Source organism: Dreissena polymorpha, chromosome 4, assembly GCF_020536995.1.
Source record: "Dreissena polymorpha isolate Duluth1 chromosome 4, UMN_Dpol_1.0, whole genome shotgun sequence".
Classification (NCBI taxonomy): domain Eukaryota; kingdom Metazoa; phylum Mollusca; class Bivalvia; order Myida; family Dreissenidae; genus Dreissena; species Dreissena polymorpha.
The window spans coordinates 48,707,010-48,731,579 of NC_068358.1; the positions used below are offsets into that span (position 1 = coordinate 48,707,010).

Genomic DNA, 24,570 nt, shown 5'->3' on the forward strand with positions numbered 1-24,570 from the left:
AAACATGGCATAATGCATGTGCTTAATTTGTCGTCCCATATTATCCTGTGAAATCAGCACAAGCTAATCAGGGACGACACTTTCCGCTTTTATGACATTTTTTGTTTAAATGAAGTCTCTTCTTAGCAAAAATCCAATTAAGGCAGAAAATGTTGTCCCTGATAAGCCTGTGCAGACTGCACAGGCTAATCTGGAACGACACTTTACTCACATGTATTATGCCCAGTTTTCTCAGAACGAGACTCAATTAAATTGCATTCCTAGGGATGAGTTTTAGTCTAAAACTATATGGTCATCTTAAGTCATTCCGTTCCATATGAACCTATGCAAATATGAGATTGGTGTGTAATGTTGAATGGTTTGCTTTTGTTTTAAAGTGCAAAAAAGATGTAAAGCTAATCTTGCAAGACTATGAATTTATTAACATGGTAGGTATTCTTATTGAATTTGTTGCATGAATCCTTTATAAAGATTACACTTCTGATAACACAACTTACATAAACATGACGAGCTTGTTCTCTATAAACAAATTTCTTCCAGTATTTGAATTCATCTTCACCAACAGCTTTGCAAGCATCCTTTACTTTCTTAAGTAATTGATTTGTTATCCTCATTGTGGGAAAAAACGTATGACCACACACTGTCTGAAAAAAACATAAATAAGCAACCCTGTTCAATGCATTTCTACAGTTACTTACAAAATATAGGATTTTACTAATTCTTCTCCTGTATAAACTGATACTGATAACACTACTAAGGCTCAATTGGTCTTAGTCTGCTACGGTACTTCTTAAATGTACCCCGGAAACTAAAAAAACTCAAAAGTATTCGTACATGTACTCCTGGTATGGAAAATATACTCAAATGTACCCAGCAAATTTAGACTGTACCCAATTTGTATTCCTGGCCAAAATCCAATGGAGTCAAACACGCTACGGACTCCGATACAAAATTCTCTTTGAACAAAACCTGCCTAAACATATTTTTTCAGTATGAGTTCCAAAAGTCTACAACAACCATTTAAGCGTTATTATTCCTGGTATGTTTTATATTTTCTGTAAGTGTACTTAAGAGTACTAAGTTGTAATATTCAATGGATCTTCAGACAATCAAGCTATGTAAGAAAAAGTTTCTTAACTTTAATGACCAGAACTCTACAAGAAACAAGGGCTGTTTGTAAAACATGCATGCCCCCCTATATGGGCTATAAGTTGTAGTAGCAGCCATTGTGTGAATACGTTTTTTGTCACTGGTGGTGGTGGTGGTGGTGGTGGTGGTGGTGGTGGTGGTGGTGGTGGTGGTGGTGGTAGTAGTAGTAGTAGTAGTAGAGTAGTAGTTGTAGTAGTAGTAGTAGAAGTAGTAGTAGTAGTAGTAGTAGTAGTAGTAGTAGTAGTAGAAGTAGTAGAAGAAGTAGTAGTAGTAGTAGTAGCAGCAGCAGCAGCAGTAGTAGTAGCAGCAGTAGTAGTAGTAGTAGTAGTAGTATGCATTACAAAAATGCAGTTAGCCTTACATTTGATAAAATTTAAATATATTACAAGGGAGGCAAATCTGTAACAATAGATTTAAACTTATTGCATTTGTTTCCCCTCTGGTGTATTACCTCCCCTGTCCTGCTATTGACCTTATCGCGATGACGTCACAAAAGGGGCAGTCCTTTAGCGACGGTGAAAACAATGCCCTAGATACGGTCGATTTACTACGCTGATTGAGCACCTCTGCTGATATTTCGTCAAGTGCATTCCTATTGGGAAGTCGATAGGTAATTAAATGTCCTGTAATTGGTGTTTAAAATGTCTTTTGACTATTATGAAGGGTTAGATTGCACTTCGAAAGCCCGATATGATCAGAAAATAAAATTTATTGGACTTAATGAATGTCCGTACAAATTGCAAGCTGGATGTTGGAAAAATGACCCGACCAAGTGGGCGACGATCGAGTACGGCGACATTCATGATTAACTTTCTCACTGAGACACCGGGTAAATTCGTTTATTCTGTAATAATGGGAGTATCCTTGTAGATGTTGATGTAATGAGTATTGTCGTTCTTTTCAGGGTTCATTCATCTTCGAACATTATAATTATATTTCTACTATGTCAATTTATCATGCTAATGTGAAGCTGTAAAATACGTAGGGACATCTGGTACATGACTTACTGAAAGCCTTAGTTGTGTTCATTGTAATGAATACGAGTGACAAATATTAAAATTAACACACATATATCTGTATAAATATTTGTTTTTCAAACATTATTTACCCCCGTTGCTGTCAAACGTAATTTCTTTTTTATGATGTCGATCGTTTATTGTCGTAACATTAAATCTTAATACGGAATGACGTCTTTTTAATTAACTGATACACGCTAAATACATTACTTTTTTTTACGTAAATTTTATAATTATTAAATACTTTAATAAATTAATCGGGCTTGTATCTTTACGGTGTAAATTTCAAATTGGACATGATTTTATATTTGACCATATGTCACATATCTAATTTAAGCAACTGTTAAGTACATCGGCGTTAATTATTCATCCAAATGACTGCTTAATACTACCAGAAAGAGGAGACATGGTGGCATCTATCGTGTTAAATGACACTGTCTGGACCACCCAGTGTGGTTTATGACACCTTCTTGTCAGTTAAGTTTGGACAATATTTGATCAAAACGAGATAATCGGATTATGCAAAACAAAGGGGCAATTAAACACCAGAATACAAAAGCTTACACGATTTTAAGACTGATGCAAACAATCAAATGAAAAATATTGCATTTAATTTAATTAAATGTTTATTTAAGGTGTCAACGTGTTTTATAAAGCAACTGTATATTCAATTATTTCGGCATTAAAAATTTGGCTTAAATGACTGCTCAGTATCATAAGAGATGACATAGAGGTATCATAAATTTATTATGAAAGAATTTCTATTTCTGGGTATTTTTATTATAAAAAATAGTCGCGAAGATGTGCTTTAACTTAAGAAAATTGCGAGCAGTGTTAAATATTTCAATGCAAATAAAATGGCGACAGCGCTTTTGTTTTCACCATCGTCAAGGGGCATGTAACTCTAACTGACGCAAGTGCCCGGATGTTGCGACAAGGTCAATATTTATATTAATCAACAAAGTTAAACATTAACACAATATTTAATATACAAAATATACAAAAAAATCTCATATTCTGATAATATTTTTACTGATCCACTGTATTTTACTAAAAGGATGATGTTTCATTGGACTGATAATTATAGATTTAGGATTACAGACCAGTTGCTTCAGTAATATTGTTCAGAGTGTGCCCTGTTGGCAGCGTATGCATTCTTGAATTATCATTAAAAAAACCACTTTACCTATTTCGAGTCACCGTGACCTTGACCTTTGACCTAGTGACCTCAAAATCAATAGGGGTCATCTGCGAGTCATGATCAATGTACCTATGAAGTTTCATGATCCTAGGCCCAAGCGTTCTTGAGTTATCGTATGACAACCACCTGGTGGACGGACAGACCGACCGACAGACCGACCGACCGACATGAGCAAAGCAATATACCCCCTCTTCTTCGAAGGGGGGCATAATAAAAGTGAAATGGAGGACATTTTTGTGGGAGGAGTGATGATCGACAAAAGTGTTACTTCTGTTGTGAAATAAGGTCACTTCCAAAAGCCATCATCCAGGCATGCTGTTGTGCTAGCTTCTTTGCGTGAAGTTAGAGTGTCTGACTACACTCTAGAATTTGCAAGTTCAATCCTCCATTGAAGCTCAGGATTTTTCACTTTAATAGCGACAAGGCAAACAATGCAGAAAGTGGATGAGAGCTGTTTTATAGTTTCTGGGTGGTGGACCATGCGAATGCAAGACATGCTATAGCCGGCATGTCTGGGCCTTGAAACATTAAGAGGGGGAAGATTGTCGTACAATCAGGTCACTTTCAACAGCCTTGCTGTTGGGCAAGCTCTTTAATGACGAAGTTAGAGTGTGTGACTACCACTCAGGAGGTCGCAGTTATAAAATAAAAAAATCAAATTGAAAAAATGTTGCTTCAAATAAATATCCGAAATGTATACATCCGAAAATTGTTCAGCTATATAGTAAGGCAGCGGTATATGCCGTTTAATTATAATGTTATTCCAAAAAGTGATTCGATTGAGCAAACGAGCATGTGTTAACATTTATACTTAACTTCAACAAATATGATAAAAGTTTTACATAAAATCCTGATTGACTTTCACATGTCGTTTTGGAGACTTGACAGTGTAAGAGTACACAAGGGCAGATCACTCCCACCTGGTAGAGAAATAAACAGAAAACACGTGTTACGGTAAATTTCTAATTTTCGTTCGTTTTTTATGTTTGTGTTTGCTCTGGAATGATACGATTGGGAACTTTAAATTTGTTGTAGATGGTGTTAGTTTCGCATTTTTACGGTTCCATTGAAGACGTGTGTCAGTTGTTTGAAATAATGATTTGTACGTATTTCGGATTGTGGTATATTCGGACAGAGTAGTTTTGTTATAAGATTTTCATATAATGGCGTGTTTTTTTGCCACGAAAAAGAACTTGTTTTCAAAAATATTGTAAGTAAAATAAAGGTCAACTTATCTAGCAAAAGTTCATAACTAAATACCAAAATTGTTATGTTTCATTCACATTTTATCTTCTTGAGCGTTGAACTTGAATGAATAAAGGTAAATATTTGAACTGTACTAATGTTTTATATGTATGTGCCTTTTATGTAAATATGTAATGCAGCAGTAAATCATATTTATCTTTCTGTCATATCTATCCATCTATCTAGAAATATTCTGGGTCATGGAACAAAACAAACCTTATTGTTTTTATAAATTATAATTATATAAATAAAAGAAAGATATTATGTTGTTACATTTTATTTCTGTGCAGAAAACAAACTGAAAAGAAAAAATTATATTAAATTATAAATCAATGTCACTTATTCAATATGTCTAACTCAGTAAATATTTGTCTTATATATTTTTAATATTCAAGATGTCTTCCGATGAAGAGTCAGATATCCAAGAATCCAGTGGGGATGAAAGTGGTAGTTTTGTTGAGAGCAGCCAAAAGGAGTTGGTTCAACCATCAAGAACACCTAGCAGGCCACATAAACGGTCAGTGCATCCATCCTTATGACTGGGTCAGTAATAAAAATTGTTTGTTTGGGATAATCATAACCCAACACGATGTATGGCAGGTTTTTCAGAATGTACAAAAAGATGGCACTTGATTTAGTTTTAGATTTAAAATTGGGAATTATTATGGCGTTTACCAAACTTTATAGGAGGTTTTGGCGTGACGTCACAAGAGGGGTTTTCCGTTACTAAAAATAGATTGGCCGTCAATAGCACTGGTTACAGTAACGTAAATGATGAACAAAGGGCTTTTGTTTAGTCAATAAATCGATAAAAAAATTCGAAATAAACACGAAAAACACCAAAATAATATTACAAATATATCATATTTAGTACCTAGAAATGCAGTCTTCGAAATTAGCACACGCCCGATCGCCCGTGGCGAGTAAAATTACTGCCGGGCACATACAAAAATTCACGTTTGTGGCCTGCCGGGCATGTAAATTATTGAAGCCAATTGACAGTTGATAAAAAAAATCGTAAGCGGTTCTTGATATTTGCAGATCTATTTTTCAATTTTACGAACAAACACCTTGCCGTAAGTTGTAAAACAATGAAATTCGATTGGTTTAACAACACACACCTTCTTGCACACATCATCGTTATTGTTTTTGACCGATGCAGTTCGGTCACATTCGGTTCTTATCGACGGTTTCTCTAGACATTAATCGAGAAGATGCTTTTTGAATCGATCTTTTCAATCAAGTAATACGCTTCCGTTTTTGTCAATGTAAACAAATGTCATTGTCGACATAGAGGCTATGCAGTATCTTAGGTATGTTGATGGGGCTAAGCCCGATAAAGCACTTCCAAAATAGAAAATTGACAATGATTTAAAGAAAAAGGAAGCCAAGAAATGGTACGAGGACACCAGAGAACGCTCTTTTCAATAGCACTGGTGTAACGATCGACCGTCTTAATTCTAGTGACTGATTAGATGTAGTTGTATTCACTACTATTGAAACAAATGTTCTGCTTTACTATGTGTAGCATGTAAGTGTTAAAATGTTGTGATTTGTTATAATTTTGGTTAAAAAAGTTTGGGCATGTAAAAAATATGTTGGGCATGTAAAAATTCTTAAGTAACTGACCCGACTGGCATGTAACTTTTCAAAGCTAATTTCGAAGACTGGAAATGTTAATTCATAAATATAATTTCCTTTTTATAAAAATACAAATTAGTTATTAGCATCAGAGTAAAGGTGGTCGGAACACTAAAAACTGACAAAACAAAACTATAAATTAGCCGTATTCTGTCTTAAAGTAAGACTTTAATAAATGATATCTCAGAAAATAAAACATATAATAATTTGATTATAATTATAAATGGTGTTGATTTTATTGTGTTATTAGCTCGACTATTATATATGAAATATATATAGTGGAGCTATCCTAAATTTTCTTTTTCCCTTCACATATTGCTTTCATATTTTGCATACTTGTTTACCAACATGACCCCAACCTATAAACAAGAGCAGACAACTCTATCAAGCATTTTGTCATAATTATGGCCCCTTTTCGACTTAGAATATGCAGCAAATGTTAAAGTTTTCGTACTTCCCCATTTATTTTCATTGTCCCTTCACATATTGCTTTTATATTTTGCATACTTGTTTACCAACATCACCCCAACCTATAAACAAGGGCAGACAACTCTATCAAGAATTTTTGTCATAATTATTGCCCCCTTTTATACTTAGAATATGCATATTATTGATAAATATATGTTTAAGTTTGCGAACTACCCCAAATATTTCCTATATCCTTTGACATATTGCTTTTATATGTTGCATACTTGTTTACCAACATGACCCCAACCTATAAACAAGAGCAGACCACTGTATCAAGCATTTTGACATAATTAGGGCCCCTTTTACACTTAGATAATTGAACATTTTGCTTCAATTGCCATAACTTCTTTATTTATGATCACATTTTTTTATTATTACTTTGACAAAACAACATTTACCTGAATACCACAATGGATTCCACCCAAACAATACCCCACGTCCCTACCAGAATCCCTACCCCCCCCCCACCCCCCAACCTCACATCCACCCAAATTTTTTTTTTAAACATCATCTGATAAATTACCACACCCCACATTATACCCCCCTCTCACCCCCCTACCCCCCCACCCCCCTACCCCCCCCCCACCCACCCCCAATTTCTTTTTTAAACATCATCTTATAAATTACCACAGCCCACATTATACCCCCCTCTCACTCCCCCCCCACCCCCCCCACCCCCCCCCCTACCCCATCACCCCCCATTTTTTTTTTTAAACATCATCTTAGAAATTACCACACCCAACATTATACCCCCCTCTCATCCCCCCTACCCCCCCCCCCCCCCCAAAAAAAAAGATTTTTTTTCCCCTATTTATTTTTGAAAGATCGTCTAATAAATTATTGAATATGAACAATTTCCCCATGATGGCTTACGTTATACTGTCAAGCACTCGAATAGTCGAGCGCGCTGTCCTCTGACAGCTCTTGTTTTTCATCAGCGATCGAAATTTAGAGCAACTCGAGGTGCATTATATCAATTATAAAACAAAGCCCTAAAATGCGCAATACATTAAAAAAAATAATGCAGTTTTAATTTTCTTTTACATTGAATTTATTTTCGTTTCATTTACATTGAAGCGAAAATTAAGATTATTGAAATGACAAATATCAATCGAATTAACGACTGACATCATATAGTTTGAAAGGAATAATGAAATGTGTTTTTCAACGAAAAAGACTACGTTTTAGATACAAGAAACACATATTTTGTTTAGAAATGTGCACAGTGAATTTGTGTCACGGAAACCAGTGTTTCTGTTTGCAAATTGGGAGTTCAGTCTACTCGCGAAGTAAAACAATTTAGAAGAGGATCTTTCGAACATGGAAATAGACAAACATGATTTGATTTATATGATAGTGGATCTGTGTATAATCAGATTCATATGCATATTCTGCTTTATTATGTTTGTCATGCTGTTCAGTTAATTGAAAAAGCATTGAACTAAAGATGTGAAATGCAAGATATCGAAAGGTAAACAAATTATATATATTAATTTAGCTCAGTTTAATACATCATTAACACAAGAAGAACACTCAAGTGTGTTTGTTTATATTTAGTCCATTAACCTTGTTTGTTTATAACATTTTATAAAAAAAATTGTATTGTTTTGTTTGTTTTCACCTAATGGTAAGTATTATTCTTTTATGTTAACATTCTCAAAATTCTTGTTTTATTATAGGCCCTATTTATCAAAAAAAATATTTGCATGACATCATTTTATGATTTATAAACAGATTGCAAAAAATATTTGTTCAAGATAAACTTAACAACAAATTGTTACATTGAAATTAAGTGATTTTAATATTCAGTAGCAAAAAAGTAAGGAGAATCCAACTTAAAAAAGATGTATCTATTAAAAGTATATTCTACCAATGCAGTGAACAATCCCCTTGTTTATAACATGACTGCCGCTAAGTCTATTACTAGCAACCTATCAGAGAATAGGTCAGATACCTTATTTCAATATATGGCAATCCTAGTATTTTTCAAAAACAAACATGACAGGTAACCAATGTCAGATGGAAAAAGTAAAGGAAAGTTAGGTCAAGCTAATTGTTTGTCATGATATCTCTTTAAACCTCACACCATATGCAAGTAGTGTTGCCATGATCGCAACATCTTGATGAATTATAATTCAATTTTTTGTCTCATAAACATTTACTTTGTTTAACAAACAACCTCTACAAAGTTATCATTCCTACTGCCTTTCAGCACCTCATGAACCTGAAAAACTGGTAACTTTATGTTTCCTCAGGCAAATATCTTCTTTGTACAATAAACAATTTCTTCACCACGTTAACAATCCTGCTACACTCACTAATGCCTCAAGAATGAAGTAAAGTTCAGGTGATCTACGTCATTAGGTATTTTGCATATGTCATGAACTATATAAGTAACAGAAAATTTGAAACCTACAAACACTTTTTGGAATGTTGGAAAAAGATTCATGATTGAGTGAAGGAACTTTCATTAATCTTGTAGAACATGCATAGATTTGATCTTCAGCATCTAAAAATATGTGAAATAGAAAGAACGGCAATATCTTTTGGAGAGATAAATGTACCTACGTTATAAGCAAAGGACCTGTGCGACAATTCCCGGACTTTTTAGTCTGTTTAGTTAACACCGTAGTAACGTTTTCCATATATAAAAAATGCTCACCCTTCCAACTTTAAGCGCCCAGTGGGACGAGGGATAGAAAGAGAAAGTCACATGCTTGAGTACATTTCAACCCATGCACATTTCACGCTTTTTTTGCTTAAAAAAACAGTGGAGCGATACAGGGCCACCATGGCCCTCTTGCTTTTATGATGATGTTTTTATTTATGATGATAAAACTGCAGTAACGTACGATTTTTACTTGTAATAGCGGAGGTTACATTTGCTGGTACCCGTCATACACGTTAATTGTGTAGCAGTAAATGTGTACACTGTTTTAAATTTATAGTTATTAAACACTTCATTATAATGTTTTAACTGGCTAATATATTCTATATAGTCCCTGTTAATCCATTTTGGACAAATGTCTATTTTTTAAATATATTAAAATATTTTATTAAAGCAACTGTTAAGTATTTGGCTTTAACATTGGGCTTAAATGTCTGCTCAATATGCCAATTAAAGAGATGACATGAAGGTATCTGTTGAAAATGCTTAAACAAAGAGTGTCAAAATTAGTGTGAACAATTAATTAAAAACAATTTACATTTATCAAGAGGATTTATTTAATCTGTAACAAGGTAAGTTTTAACAGACTTATAAAGGTTCAAGTCAGTTACTTTATGTTGATTACATAAAATAAATCTATTTGTTAATTGTCTTCGTCCTTATTTGTGTTCGTTCATTGAATTCAATTTATTCTGAAAGAATTTCCATTTCCGAGTATTGTTTTGTTCTTAATAATGGTCGCGAAGTAGATTGTTATGGTTACCTTATCACGATATATATGCGGTTCATAAAATGCAAACAATAGCGAAATGGCCGCAGTGTTTACGGCCAAAATTAGAGCGTGTGCAAACGTGACGTCATTATCCGAATCCCCAAAACCTGCTATGAATTTCTTTTTCCTCAGCATAATTTATACAATAATAATTTGTATATACTTGGGGAACTGATCTAACAGTAGAAAGAACAGGGTGCTGCTAAAAGGGGCAGGGTGGAAAGCCGGATCAGTCTTGGTGACATCTACAGATAATATTCTAAACCCAAGTAGTTTGCTATTCTAATACTTGCAAGGAATGTTATAGAGTAAAGTCTTTTCATTTGCAATTGAATGTTTGCACAAGAATATTACATTTAAGAATAAGAGTATCACACTTTTCGTGTTTGCATGTCCAAAGGGGCAAGAGAGGGGAAGCAAAAAGTAGCAGGATGCCCCATCTTCATATTTCATTTTAAATCTTCTCTAGAGGACTGTACAATACTCTAAACAGATAAATTAAAAGCGCATCACACACATAAAAATAATGTAATAGTGAAGAATAGATTGATATTTAATGGCTGGTAAAACAATGCAGTGAAGTGTATTTTATTAAAACTGGTCTTTTAACAAGACATCAAGCTAGAAGACTTTAGGCTAGTGATTTTGCAATGCAGAACAAAACTTTATGTTAGTAAATGTGGATTAATTACAAAATGGACTGCTGTTGTAACAAACATTCAGAACAGTTCCAGGTTTCAGCTCAGCCTGGCATGAAGTTCTCAATGTGAGCTTTTCTGATCACTCTTGGTCATGTAGTGTGTGTAGTACTTGCCAAATTTTGGCTTGTAACCATTAAAGTGGTCAAAGATTTTTCCTAATCTTGATGAAACTTGTGGATTTGAATGCAAGACATATGTACATGAGTAATGAATATGTGATGATGTCACTGATGAAGTTTTTATAACTTTCTGATATCAAACATAGACAGTCAAATCAGGTGGCTCCCAGACAAGCTGTTAGTTTAAAAAGAGTCACTGACTGATTTAAAAAGGATTCCCCCAAGTTGGTGACTATTTAATATATCCTATTTGCTAGGAGCATAATTTTAGTTGCCTTTAGTAAACCTTTAAGCATTAAAGCTGTATTTATAACTCAATTTTGGTGAGATTGGTAAGATTTTTTATAGTGACTTTATCTAGATCTTGATCAAGTTGGGTCAAAACGAGCTCATGATGTCAGATCAGTTGTTGTACCATTTGAAGTCTGGTAATTGCTTCACGGCCCTCTTGTTTTATTTAATTGACATTATACTAGGGCATACACTTTCACAGGTTGCTGAATGATGACACAGGCCCACCAGAAGGTGAGCCAATGAAGAAAGTGAGTCGACCTTCTAGGAGTCACCTGTACAAACCGCCGACCAATGAGGAAATCAATGAGCTCAAGGAGACAGAGAATCTGTTCCATTCATCATTGTTCAGAATGCAGGTGTGTTTTCCATTTGTCATTGTTCAGAATGCAGGTGTGTGTTCCATTCATCATTGTTCAGAATGCAGGTGTGTGTTCCATTCATCATTGTTCAGAATGCAGGTGTGTGTTCCATTCATCATTGTTCAGAATGCAGATGTGTGTTCCATTCATCATTGTTCAGAATGCAGGTGTGTGTTCCATTCATCATTGTTCAGAATGCAGGTGTGTGTTCCATTCATCATTGTTCAGAATGCAGATGTGTGTTCCATTTGTCATTGTTCATAATGAAGGTGTGTGTTTCATTCATCATTGTTCAGAATGCGCGTGTGTTTTCCATTCATCATTGTTCAGAATGAAAGTGTGTGTTATATTGTTCAGAATGCAGGTGTATTTTGCATCATAATTGTTCAGAATGCAGTTGTGTGTTCCATTCAACATTCCTTTGAATGTAGGTGTTAGTTCATTTAATCATTGTTCAGAATGCACGCGTGTGTTGCATTCATTATTGTTGAGAATGCAGGTGTATGTTCTATTCAATATTGTTCAGAATGCAGTTGTGCGATCCATTTATCTTGTTTCGTATGCTGGTGAGTGTTCTATTCATCATTTTTAGCTCATCTATTTTTTGAAATAGAAAAAATTTATTATTATTTTTTTTGCATTTTTTTCCCCCATTTTTGGAAGATAATGTAATAAATGTCCACACCCCCACACTATACACCCCTCTTCACTCCACCCCTCCCTCCTTTGTGATTGAAATTGAGAGTCCCTTCACCTTTAAAAAGAAAATAGATGAGCGGTCTGCAAGGCGGTGCTCTTGTTTAGAATGCAGGCGTGTCATGCATTCATTAATGTTCAGAATGCAGGTGTTTGTTCTGTTCAATATTGTTCAGAATGCAGGTGTGATCTAGTTTTAGTATTGTGTAGTACATTGTAAGTATGGTTGGCTTGAATACCATTCTGGGGAAGACGAATATATTTATTGGGAAAATAGATCTTTTTAATGTAATGTTCAATTCTTAGATCTTTATGAGCCTCGCTCTCTGAAAAAGGACTGAATGCATGTGTGTAAAGTGTCGTCCCAGATTAGCCAGTGCAGTCAATGCAGGCTAATCATGGACAATGCTTTCCTGCTTTAATGGTATTTTTTCTTCAAAAGAAGTGTTTTCTAGCTAAAATCCAGTTTAGGCGGAAAGTGTTGTCCCTGATGGCTTAGCCTTTAAGTACATGCATTCACCACTATCCCACATGCATTCACTACTATCCCACATGCATTCACCACTATTTCACTTGCATTCACTACTATCCCACTTGCATTCACCACTATCCCACATGCATTCACCACTATCCCACATGCATTCACCACTATCCCACATGCATTCACCACTATCCACATGCATTCACCACTATCCCACATGCATTCACCATTATCCCACTTGCATTCACCACTATCCCACATTCATTCACCACTATCCCACATGCATTCACCACTATCTCACTTGCATTCACTGCTATCCCACATGCATTCACCACTATTCCACTTGCAATCACCATTATCCCACTTGCATTCACTGCTATCCCACATGCATTCACCACTATCCCACATGCATTCACCACTATCTCACTTGCATTCACTACTATCCCACATGCATTCACCACTATCTCACATGCATTCACCACTATCTCACTTGCATTCACCACTATCCCACATGCATTCACCACTATCCCACATGCATTCACCACTATCTCACTTGCATTCACCACTATCCCACATGCATTCACCACTATCTCACTTGCATTCACCACTATCCCACATGCATTCACCACTATCCCACATGCATTCATCACTATCTCACATGCATTCACCACTATCTCACTTGCATTCACCACTATCCCACATGCATTCACCACTATCCCACATGCATTCACCACTATCCCACATGCATTCACCACTATCCCACATGCATTCACCACTATCCCACATGCATTCACCACTATCCCACATGCATTCACCACTATCTCACATGCATTCACCACTATCTCACATGCATTCACCACTATCCCACATGCATTCACCACTATCCCACATGCATTCACCACTATCCCACATGCATTCACCACTCTCACATGCATTCACCACTATCCCACATGCATTCACCACTATCCCACATGCATTCACCACTATCTCACATACATTAACCACTATCTCACTTGCATTCACCTCTATCCCACATGCATTCACCACTATCCCACATGCATTCACCACTATCCCACATGCATTCACCACTATCCCACATGCATTCACCACTATCCCACATGCATTCACCACTATCCCACATGCATTCACCACTATCCCACATGCATTCACCACTATCTCACATGCATTCACCACTATCTCACATGCATTCACCACTATCTCACTTGCATTCACCACTATCCCACATGCATTCACCACTATCTCACTTGCATTCACCACTATCCCACATGCATTCACCACTATCCCACATGCATTCACCACTATCTCACATGCATTCACCACTATCTCACTTGCATTCACCACTATCCCACATGCATTCACCACTATCCCACATGCATTCACCATTATCTCACTTGCATTCACCACTATCTCACTTGCATTCACCACTATCCCACATGCATTCACCACTATCTCACTTGCATTCACCACTATCCCACATGCATTCACCACTATCCCACATGCATTCACCACTATCTCACTTGCATTCACCACTATCTCACATGCATTTACCACTATCTCACATGCATTCACCACTATCTCACTTGCATTCACCACTATCCCACATGCATTCACCACTATCCCACATGCATTCACCACTATCTCACATGCATTCACCACTATCCCACATGCATTCACCACTATCTCACTTGCATTCACCACTATCTCACTTGCATTTACCACTATCTCACATGCATTCACCACTATCTCACATGCATTTACTACTATCCAATATGCATTCACCACTATCTCACTTGCATTCACCACTATCTCACATGCATTTACCACTATCTCACATGCATTCACCACTATCTCACATGCATTCACCACTATCTCACTTGCATTCACCACTATCTCACTTGCATTCACCACTATCTCACATGCATTTACCACTATCTCACATGCATTCACCACTATCTCACATGCATTAACCACTATCTCACTTGCATTCACCATTATCTCACTTGCATTCACCACTATCTCACTTGCATTCACCATTATCTCACTTGCATTAACCACTATCTCACATGCATTTACCACTATCTCACATGCATTCACCACTATCTCACTTGCATTCACTGCTATCCCACATGCATTCACCACTATCCCACATGCATTCACCACTATCCCATGTGTTTTAAGTCCTGTTTTTCCAGAGAGAGGCTCATAATTATACAATATTGAAGCTGATATTAAGTATTAAAATCAGTGTTCTCAATTAAAATTTGAGTAGCCAGTCATATTTTTAAAGTAGCCAGCAACAAAGAACTAAAACGGGCGTTTTTGCGCTGTTTTGAATTTATATTTTGGAGAAAAGTACCTGACGCCAAGATAGTTAGTAACCGTTGCCAGTGCTTCAGGAGAATACTGATTATAACTGTGATTGAACCTCCAGTGAACCCTTAAAATTCTAGCTTAAAAACTACAAGAACATCAAATAAATTATTTTGGTAATGAGAAGTCCACACAGAATAACATTAATGATACGCTGATAGGCAATTTCCGCAAAGACCAGTTTGATACATTGTGGAATTCTTATATATTTCTGACATCGTTTATTTCGGAGCTTCTTTAACTGGATGGTTATTTGTTTGATTCATGCAAAGTCTCTTCATTAAAGTTATTGTAGAGAACAAGTTAACAACAAAACATTGTGGCATGTAGATATTTTTCTTAAAATGAAATGTTTGACAGTTTAATCATGTAAATTAAGTGGTTGCTGTTTTGTTGAATCTTCAGATATCAGAAATGCTGTCGGAGGTGAAATTGACTGAGAAGAGGAAAAAACAGATTGACAGTGCTGTCAGTTTTATGGAAACTACACTAAAGGCAATTAAATCCAGCAAAAAATATGAGGTAACTATATCATGACACACTTCTTTATGTATTGTAAGTATTCTATTTAAACCCCCATTACTGGTAAATAATATAGGAGTCACTTTGTCGGTCTGTATGTCTGTCTGTCTGTCCCGAAAATTTCATCCAATCTTCACCAAACTTGGTCAGAAGTTGTATCTAGATAATGTCTAGGTCACAATTGAATATGGGTCATGCCTGGTCAAAAACTAGGTCAAGGGGTCACTTAGTGCGTTTTTAACCAAAAGTTTGTCCGGACCACAACTATGTCATTTATCGTTAGATTTTAAAATGACCTGGTACATTTGTTTACCATCGTTAGACGGTGTGACGCGCGTAAAAAATATGTCGATATTTCCAAGGTCAAGGGCACACTTTGAGTTCAAAGGTCAAATGCTTGTCCAGGCCAAAACTTTGTCGATTATTGTGAGACTTTAAAATCATTTGGCACATTTGTTCACCATCATTGGATGGTGTTTTGCTTGAAAGAATTACGTGGATATCTCCAAGGTCAAAGTCTTACTTTGAGTTCAAAGGTCAAAAATGGCCATAAATGAGCTTGTCCGTGCCATAACTACGTCCTTTGTGAGATTTTAAAATCATATGGCAAATTTCTTCGCCATCATTTGAAGGTTTGTTGCGCGAAAGAATAACGTCGATATCTCCATGGTCAAGGTCACACTTTGATTTCAAAGGTCAAAAATGGCCATAAATGAGCTTGTTCAGGCCATTACTATGTCGTTCATTGTGAGATTTTAAAATCATTTGGCACATTTGTTCACCATCATTGGACATTGTGTCGCGCGAAAGAATTACATCGATATCACAAAGGTTGAGGTCAAACTTTGAGTTTAAAGGTCATAAATGAGCTTGTCCGGGCCATAACTATGTTGTTCATTGTGAGATTTTAAAATCATTTGGCACATTTGTTCACCATCATTGGAAGGTGTGTCGCGCAAAAAAATTACGTCAATATCTCCAAGGTCAAGGTCACACTTAAAGTTCAAAGGCCAAACATGGCCATAAATGAGCTTGTCTGGGCCATAACTATGTCATTCATTGTAAGATTTTAAAATCATTTGGCACATTTGTTCACTATTATTGGATGGTGTGTCATGCGAAAGAATAATGTAGATATCTGCAAGGTCACACTGTGAGTTCAAATGTCAAATATGACCATACATGATCTTGTCCGGGCCATAACTATGTCATTCATTGTGAGATTTTAAAATTACTTGGTACATTTGTTCACAATCATTGGATTATGTGTCATGCGAAAGAATTATGTCAATATCTCCAAGGTCAAGGTCACACTTTGAGTTTAAAAGTCAAAAATGGCCATAAAAGAGCTTGTCCGGGCTATAACTATGCCATTCATTTTGAGATTTTAAAATGACTCTGTACATTAATTTTGTTCACAATCATTGGAGGGCGTGTCATGCGAAAGAATTCAAGAGTTCAAAGGTCAAAATGACCATAAATGATAAGGGCATAATGATCCTCCTGTTTTGTGCAGACAACATGCAAAATAGTATGTGTCAATGTGCTACGTGGGGGTATACGTCACGTCTGTGACAAAGCTCTAGTTAAAAGAATACTTAAACATTGTATAATGATCATATTTTTATTTCATCTTCTAAATGAAATTCCAGTTTTGGTGGGAAATGTGCACTTGACGCACATCCATAAATCCCGTTTCATACAATGAATCTTAAATGTTCAGTAAAATTTGTAGTAGAATGCATTTAATATAAAAGTATTCAAATACCATCTGCACACATTTCTCAGCTACAAGACAGCAAGTTACTGGCCAAGCTTGGAGTTCCGGTTCCCATTTCCATGGAGCCACCCACTGACAAAGGCCGGTTTCAGTTCCTCCCACCCAGCAAGGTGGTGGTAAGCGGTAGCTACGGGAGCGATGTATGCACCCGGCCTGGTGTCAGTGTAGATCTTATGCTGGAAATGCCCAAGGTATGATTTGATATTTCTATTAAATAAGTTTGGCAACATAAATTGTGTCAGAAGTACCAAGCAGTGACTTTTAAGGATTTAATTGTGATTATAAAAAATATTTTGGTTTTTAGATCAAATTGACTTTCTGACCATTAAATTTGAAAGCAATTTTACCAATACCTATGTATAAAAAATCATGCAAAGACATTCTCTAGAACAATTTTACTTGTCACTTCCTTTGCCTACTGATTAGATACAATTATGTGTTCCTCCTTCTAAAGTGCTTACAAGAAATTTCATTTGGACTTTTTCAGCTGACATGAAAACATATTCTCATGGTCAGCTTTTGTGATCACTTTTTGTCCATCATGCTTTTCGTGTTGTCAACATTGAGCTTGTGTACTCTCAAAAGGCCAATGGTTATCAAATCAGAACATTTGTACCTGTGATATCTCAGTTGGTCTCAAACTTGGTCATGTGATGTCAAAATGTAGATGTGACAAGCTGAAAAAAAAGCTAGTGAACTCTCTAAATAAAAAGCTAGTGAACTCTCCGAATTTCACATAGTTTTCACTGTTATTGTTAATTCAGTTAAAACATTTGCATCATACTACAATGTATCTTGACAGAGGTTTTGTTCCTTTAGCCAAAAGAAGGTTTGGCATTTTTACTTTTATGGATAATTTGGAAACTACAAAGCTCGAGAACTCCAATGAAGCCTCATGTTTGTCCATTATAAATGAAACTTTGTTAGAACATTTTTCTGAATAGACTAAATTTGAAACTAGGTCATGTTAGACTGTTGCTTGGAGTTGGTATATGTTAAGGAAAAATTTAGCACTCTAAGACATTCCTTCCCTTACCTAGCAACATTGATTGCTAAATATATTTCATAGGCAAATTCTAACAGGATCCCAGATGAATATCTTTTGGCTTTTTTGTTATAAATGAGCCGCGCTGTTGAAAAACGGGGCATAAAGTGTTTTCACAGATTAGCTTGTGCGGAATAAGGGACAATACTTTCCGCCGAGACTAGATTTTCACGAAGCGGACTGCACAGGCTAATCTGAGACGCCACTTTACGCACATGTGTTAAGCCCCATTTTGCAGGGGCAAGACTCAAATATTTCACAGGTATACGCTTATAACTATAAGTGCTCATTACAGGAGTGCTTTGATAGCATGGATTATCTCAATCAGCGGTACATTCGCAAGAGAGCCATATATCTCGTCTGGGTTGCTAAGACACTGAAGAAACATTCAGAAGTCACGGATATCAAGTTTACCCATCACCATGGAAATTGCATGAGGCCCTTACTTGCTGTTACAGTTAAAAGTGAGATTTAAAAAATACTTTTATTTTGTTAGTTTTTATTTAGTGATATTCAAACACGTAAAATGTCCAGTCCACTTGTATTCAAAACTATTAAACATCCAAAATGGTTTTATACCATTTTGGAAAAACAAGCATGTAGTTTGGATAGATTTTTTAAGATAATAGTATTATTTTTGTGTACTATATTATAGTGTCTGTAAATATTATTAAAACAAGATTTATATTTTGCTGAAAGTATTTGTTAGACATTATATATATATGTCATACAAATATTATTCAGTTATGGTGACTGTGTTACTCTCCCATAGTTGGAGCTCACAAGCCAGTGGTGTTACACCTGCATGCTGTCGCCCACCCTGGGGTATTCAAACTAAACCGTTTCCATGCCAACAAGAACAATGTAAGGTCCTCATGGTGTTTGGGTCACAGTGAGGCTAAAGGGACAGAGGAGAAAGGTGAGATATAATCAGTTGTGTTAGACGCCATATATATCAAAGTGGCAGTCAATGAAATTGGAAGTTCAAGAAAACCAGCCAGATTTGTTCTATTTATTGTTGAATGTTACAGAATGTTTATGCCCCAGGATCGAATGATCGAGGGTATATTGTTTTTGGCCTGTCTGTCTGTCATTCTGTCCCAAAACTTTAACCTTGGTCATAACTTTTGCAATATTAAAGATAGCAACTTGATATTTGGCATGCATGTGTATCTCATGGAGCTGCACATTATGAGTGGTGAAATGTCAAGGTCATCCTTCAAGGTCAAAGGTCAAATATATGGCTTCAAAGCAGCGCAGTAAGGGGCATTGTGTTTCTGACAAACACATGTCTTGTTCTATTTATTGTTGAAATTTACAATTTTTGCTTATATGAAATTAAGAATCTGAGCACACCCCTTTTAAATTGTGCTAATTTTAGATCACTTATCAATTTAATGATGTTTTTATATGAAATGTGGAAAGAAAAGTCAACAAAATGTTTTTCCTTATTTGGATTTATTTTTAATATGTTGGTGCCACAGTTTTTGTGACCATGAAAAAAAATGCACACCAATTTCCAAAATAATGATTGCTAGCACACATAAATTGTGTATTTTTACAATATTTTTAACCAGGTTTTCCGAAGGAAAAAACTGGTTATTAGATTGGCGAATGCGGGCGGGCTGGCTGGCGGGCGGGCGGAACAAGCTTGTCGTTCATTGTCAGATTTTAAAATCATTTGGCACATTTGTTCACCATCATTGGACGGTGTGTCGCGCGAAATAATTACGTCGATATCTCCAAGGTCAAGGTCACACTTTGAGTTCAAAGGTCAAAAATGGCCATAAATGAGCTTGTCCTGGCCATAACTATGTCATTCATTGTGAGATTTTAAAATCATTTGGTACATTTGTTCACCATCAAGGGACGGTGTGTCGCACGAAAGAATCACGTCAATATCTCCAATGTCAAGGTCGCCACGACTAAAAATATTTTTTTTTAAAAAACAAACTTACAAAGGGGGTTAATTTTGTTTGTTCATTTCAAAAGTTCAGTTTGAGTTTTCTCCCTTTATCAGATTTTTTTTTCACAATGAAAACCTGGTTTTGTGACAATTTTGTCCCTTGTTTTACAATTTTATCTGGAAATATAAAATTAGTAGTACATGTATAATGCATTAAGATTTTTAGATTGATAAAATATTTGTATGATTATACACCTGTCAAGAGGTATGAACATTATCAATTAGATTTTAAAGGAAACCAGAAAATACATTATTTGCTGAATAAATTTAATTCATATGTAAAACATGCACAAAATGTTTACAACAGAATGCCACTACCAACAAACCATATCCAAAGAATTGTTACCATATATAACCTTGCACTTGTGGACATTTTTCAGAATCTCCCACTCCATTCTACAACAGTTGCATTCTGGAGGACATTGTTTACCAGACAGGGGACAGCACTCTGCAAGAGAAACTCACAGTAAGCTCCCCTGGCTTAAAGGAGGGAATCATGCTGCTGAAAGTATGGCTTCGACAGAGAGGGCTCAACATGGTATGTACTGCACTTTCATCTGGATTGAACAGTGACGTGGAATTAGTCAATTTTTGTGTGAGTTTTTTTAGGCTGCTTAATAGTGTGGTATTTTTGACACCTCAGTCTTTAAAACACTAGAACAAACTACCATGAGTGTCATAATACTAGTTTGCAAACTGCCAAGTTAATTTTTATGTCCCCCACTATAGAATTGGGGGACATATTGTTTTTGCCCTGTCTGTTGGTTGGTTGGTCTGTTGGTTGGTTGGTCTGTTTGCGCCAACTTTAACATTTTGCAATAACTTTTGCTATATTAAATATAGCAACTTGATATTTGGCATGCATGTGTATCTCATGGAGCTGCACATTTTGAGTGGTGAAAGGTCAAGGTCAAGGTCATCCTTCAAGGTCAGAGGTCAAATATATGTGGCCCAAATAGCTTATTTTATGAATACTTTTGCCAGATTGAAGATAGCAACTTGATATTTGGCATGCATGTGTATCTCATGGAGCTGCACATTTTGAGTGGTGAAAGGTCAAGGTCATCCTTCAAGGTCAGAGGTCAAATATATGTGACCCAAATCGCTTATTTTATGAATACTTTTGCAATATTGAAGATAGCAACTTGATATTTGGAATGCATGTGTATCTCATTGAGCTGCACATTTTGAGTGGTGAAAGGTCAAGGTCAAGGTCATCCTTCAAGGTCAAATATATGGGTCAAAATTGCTCATGTAATGTCACTTCTGCAATATTGAAGCTAGCAATTTTATATTTGAAATGCATGTGTATCTCATGGAGCTTCACATTTTGAGTGGTGAAGGGTCAAGGTCAAGGTTATCCTTCAAGGTCAAACGTCATATAGGGGGACATTGTGTTTCACAAACACATCTTGTTAATTAAGGGTCTGTCAAACGTCAGTTGAAGAAGCAGCTTCAGGGGAATAGCAATTATGCTAAACACTTATTTTATTAAAGGAAATTATTTTGAGTCGCATGATAAAGGCATGCTGACAATTTAGAACAAAGTTTACATACTTTAACAAAGAAGCAATTATACAGAAAATAACATAGTTATACCAATATAATGCGAATGACGGGGTCCAATCCACAAGACTATTTTAATATCATAAATACGTTACCTGTTATCTCTAGCTTACCCCTTTCCAAGGTAGTTATTTCATCCGGAAAATATTCAAGCGCTGGGAATCGTCCACCTCTATAAAAATCCAAATCAGGTTTAACATAGTACAATGCAACCTAACAGGAAATCAAGAACCACAACTCATCTTTCCTTTCCGGATAAAACCATGTGCACGCCTATTTTAGGCTCAGGACTTATGTGTTCTTTTCACTGTGTTTTTGGCGGAGTTTAAAAGGATAAAGTTTATTTATCTTTTATTTGTATCATTCGGTTTATATTTCTATACTTTTTGTTGCAGTAATTGTCATATTTCTGCTTTTGCTGGGTTTCTTTGTTTGCATCGTCGCTCATGTACATGACGTCATGAGCACGTGAACCACGAGGAATTCGTGCCTATTCCCCAATAAGTAATTGAGGTCAATTGGACAGCGTTCTTTGTGTTTACATTTTGTGGTTTAACTTTTTATTTGAATTTATAATCATTAATTTGTCTTTTGTAGGTTCTTTCTGTTTCTTTTATTTCAGAATGAACTTACAGGATAGAGGTTCTTGTGGTCATATCAAAGCAAGGTGGGATTCCCACGATACTTGCTTGGCATGTACCGGTTGCACATTTAATAACAAATGTGCGGTTTGCGATTTGTGGGCTTACGACGTATGGACAAAAGCAGGTCGCCGGAGGACGTCGATCAGCCGCAAACACAACGAACCTCCATCCGACGTTGATTACGTGGTGACTCCACTGGTCAAGGATGACCAGCGGTTTTGTCAGTCACTGGGTACCGGGCAAGATGGTGTTGTTGTCAGTCGATCGTCATCAGATCTTATGACTCACACCATGCATACCGGCGACATTGATCATGGAACGACTGGATCAATGTCAGACCACATGGCAGCCGCCATTCTACGGTCTTTGGCCGGTGACGTAACCGGTCATAATATGACCGGCCGGTCCGGTCCGGTCACCGGTCATGTCACCGGTCCGGTCCGGTCATGTCACCGGTCCGGTCATTGATCACCGGTCCGGTCCGGTCACCGGTCAACAGTCATCAGTTGGGCCTGCCACCGATAACACCAATCGCCAGGTCAAGAAGAACTCGGTCTTCATCATCGGCGTATTCTTCTACATCCGATTCGTCGTCGAATACATCGTCTTCATCAAGGAGTGGACATCGGACACGCTCTTCTTTGTCGAGCAGTTATCATCGTCGCGGCGCTCATAAGCGATCACGTCGTCACTCACGGAGACGGTATTCCAAAAAATCTCGATCTCATCGCAGCCGATCCACATCTCGACAGCGCAGCCGATCCAGATCTCGACATTGCAGGAAACGAGGACATCGGCAACGTTCACGTAGACAGCATCGGACTTACCATACGTATAGTCGTTCACCATCGTGTTCCGTTATGGAATCGCATGTTTCCATGCCAAATGTGTCGGTTCCAACGTTGACTGCCACACGTATTGCATCTTCAGGAGCTCATCTCACTACTACGGCGTCAGTGTCAACACCACGGGTATCATCTACAGTATCTAGTCGTGTACCCCCTACAGCTACCCTGTCGAATCCTGATACACTATGGATACAGAATTCGGCGGGACATTTTGTACCGGTCAATGCTGATAATTTACCTTCTTCCGGTTTACATTATCAGTTTACTGACGTCGGGGATGATCATTCGCTGTTACCAGACAATTACAATCCGGTACAAGATATTCTCACTTCTGTTCCTGCTGATTCTATACAAACCGCTGGTATTTTAGAGAGTGATTCTGATTCAGATGCAGAATCTAATGTTGAGACGGATCAATATTTAGCTCCGATTGGTCAGATCTATGAACTGATGTTTCGTACTCTTGGTGAAGATTACTGTCCAAGACCTGCTGAACTGTCTTCAAATGCGACGATTTCTGTGACAGAACAACTTTTTCGTACATTTGATCCCAACAGGGTTATTAAGTCGACGGCTCGTACTGACCCACGACTTCCCATTGGTTCTACTGTTCTATCTGTTCTTCAATCATTGGAATCAGCTAATAAGACTATTCCAAAACGAGGAGAAACATGGAAAATTCCTAAGGAACTAGCTGATCCAAAACACCAGGAAGGTAGTAAAAGTTACAAACCTCCTGTACCACATGCAACATCTGGGTTGGATTTTTCAAAACTTCCGGTTCCAGATCCGGACATAAGCAAGCTATCTCTTGTAATGCCAAGTGGTTCCAATTCAGTTTCTGTTCCGTTTTCAATGTTGGAAACTTGGGAAATGAGGGAACGTAGATCATTAGGTTTGACTAACCAAATTGACTTCATGCTAGCGACAATTTTACAAATGGTGTGTGATTGGTCGGAATCTGTTCCGGAGGAACTCCGTGATTTGTTAATTCATCT

General features: G+C 36.8%; 2 protein-coding genes across 13 annotated transcripts in view; one reads left to right on the forward strand and one right to left on the reverse strand.

Moving 5' to 3' along the window:
- LOC127878163 (uncharacterized) overlaps positions 1 to 4,314 on the reverse strand; it is a 30,931-nt gene extending 26,617 nt beyond the window's left edge. The window contains exons 1-2 of one of the 3 annotated variants that reach the window (XM_052424617.1): positions 4,209 to 4,314; positions 498 to 644 (exon numbers count right to left, since the gene is read on the reverse strand). In XM_052424617.1, coding sequence (XP_052280577.1) covers positions 498 to 614 — 117 coding nt within the window. In that variant the 5' untranslated portion in view covers positions 615 to 644; positions 4,209 to 4,314. Of the gene's footprint in view, positions 1 to 497; positions 645 to 4,181 lie in introns of all 3 variants that reach the window. The other 2 variants (XM_052424618.1, XM_052424619.1) reach the window with 2 other exon arrangements.
- The window catches only part of LOC127878149 (nucleolar protein 6-like), a 57,864-nt gene that overhangs the window by 5,243 nt on the left and 28,051 nt on the right, over positions 1 to 24,570 (forward strand). Inside the window, exons 1-8 of one of the 10 annotated variants that reach the window (XM_052424586.1) lie at positions 4,183 to 4,320; positions 5,007 to 5,128; positions 11,474 to 11,630; positions 15,607 to 15,723; positions 17,512 to 17,694; positions 18,844 to 19,012; positions 19,321 to 19,467; positions 20,895 to 21,052. In XM_052424586.1, the coding sequence (XP_052280546.1) occupies positions 5,007 to 5,128; positions 11,474 to 11,630; positions 15,607 to 15,723; positions 17,512 to 17,694; positions 18,844 to 19,012; positions 19,321 to 19,467; positions 20,895 to 21,052 (1,053 nt within the window). In that variant the 5' untranslated portion in view covers positions 4,183 to 4,320. The other 9 variants (XM_052424587.1, XM_052424592.1, XM_052424588.1 and 6 more) reach the window with 9 other exon arrangements.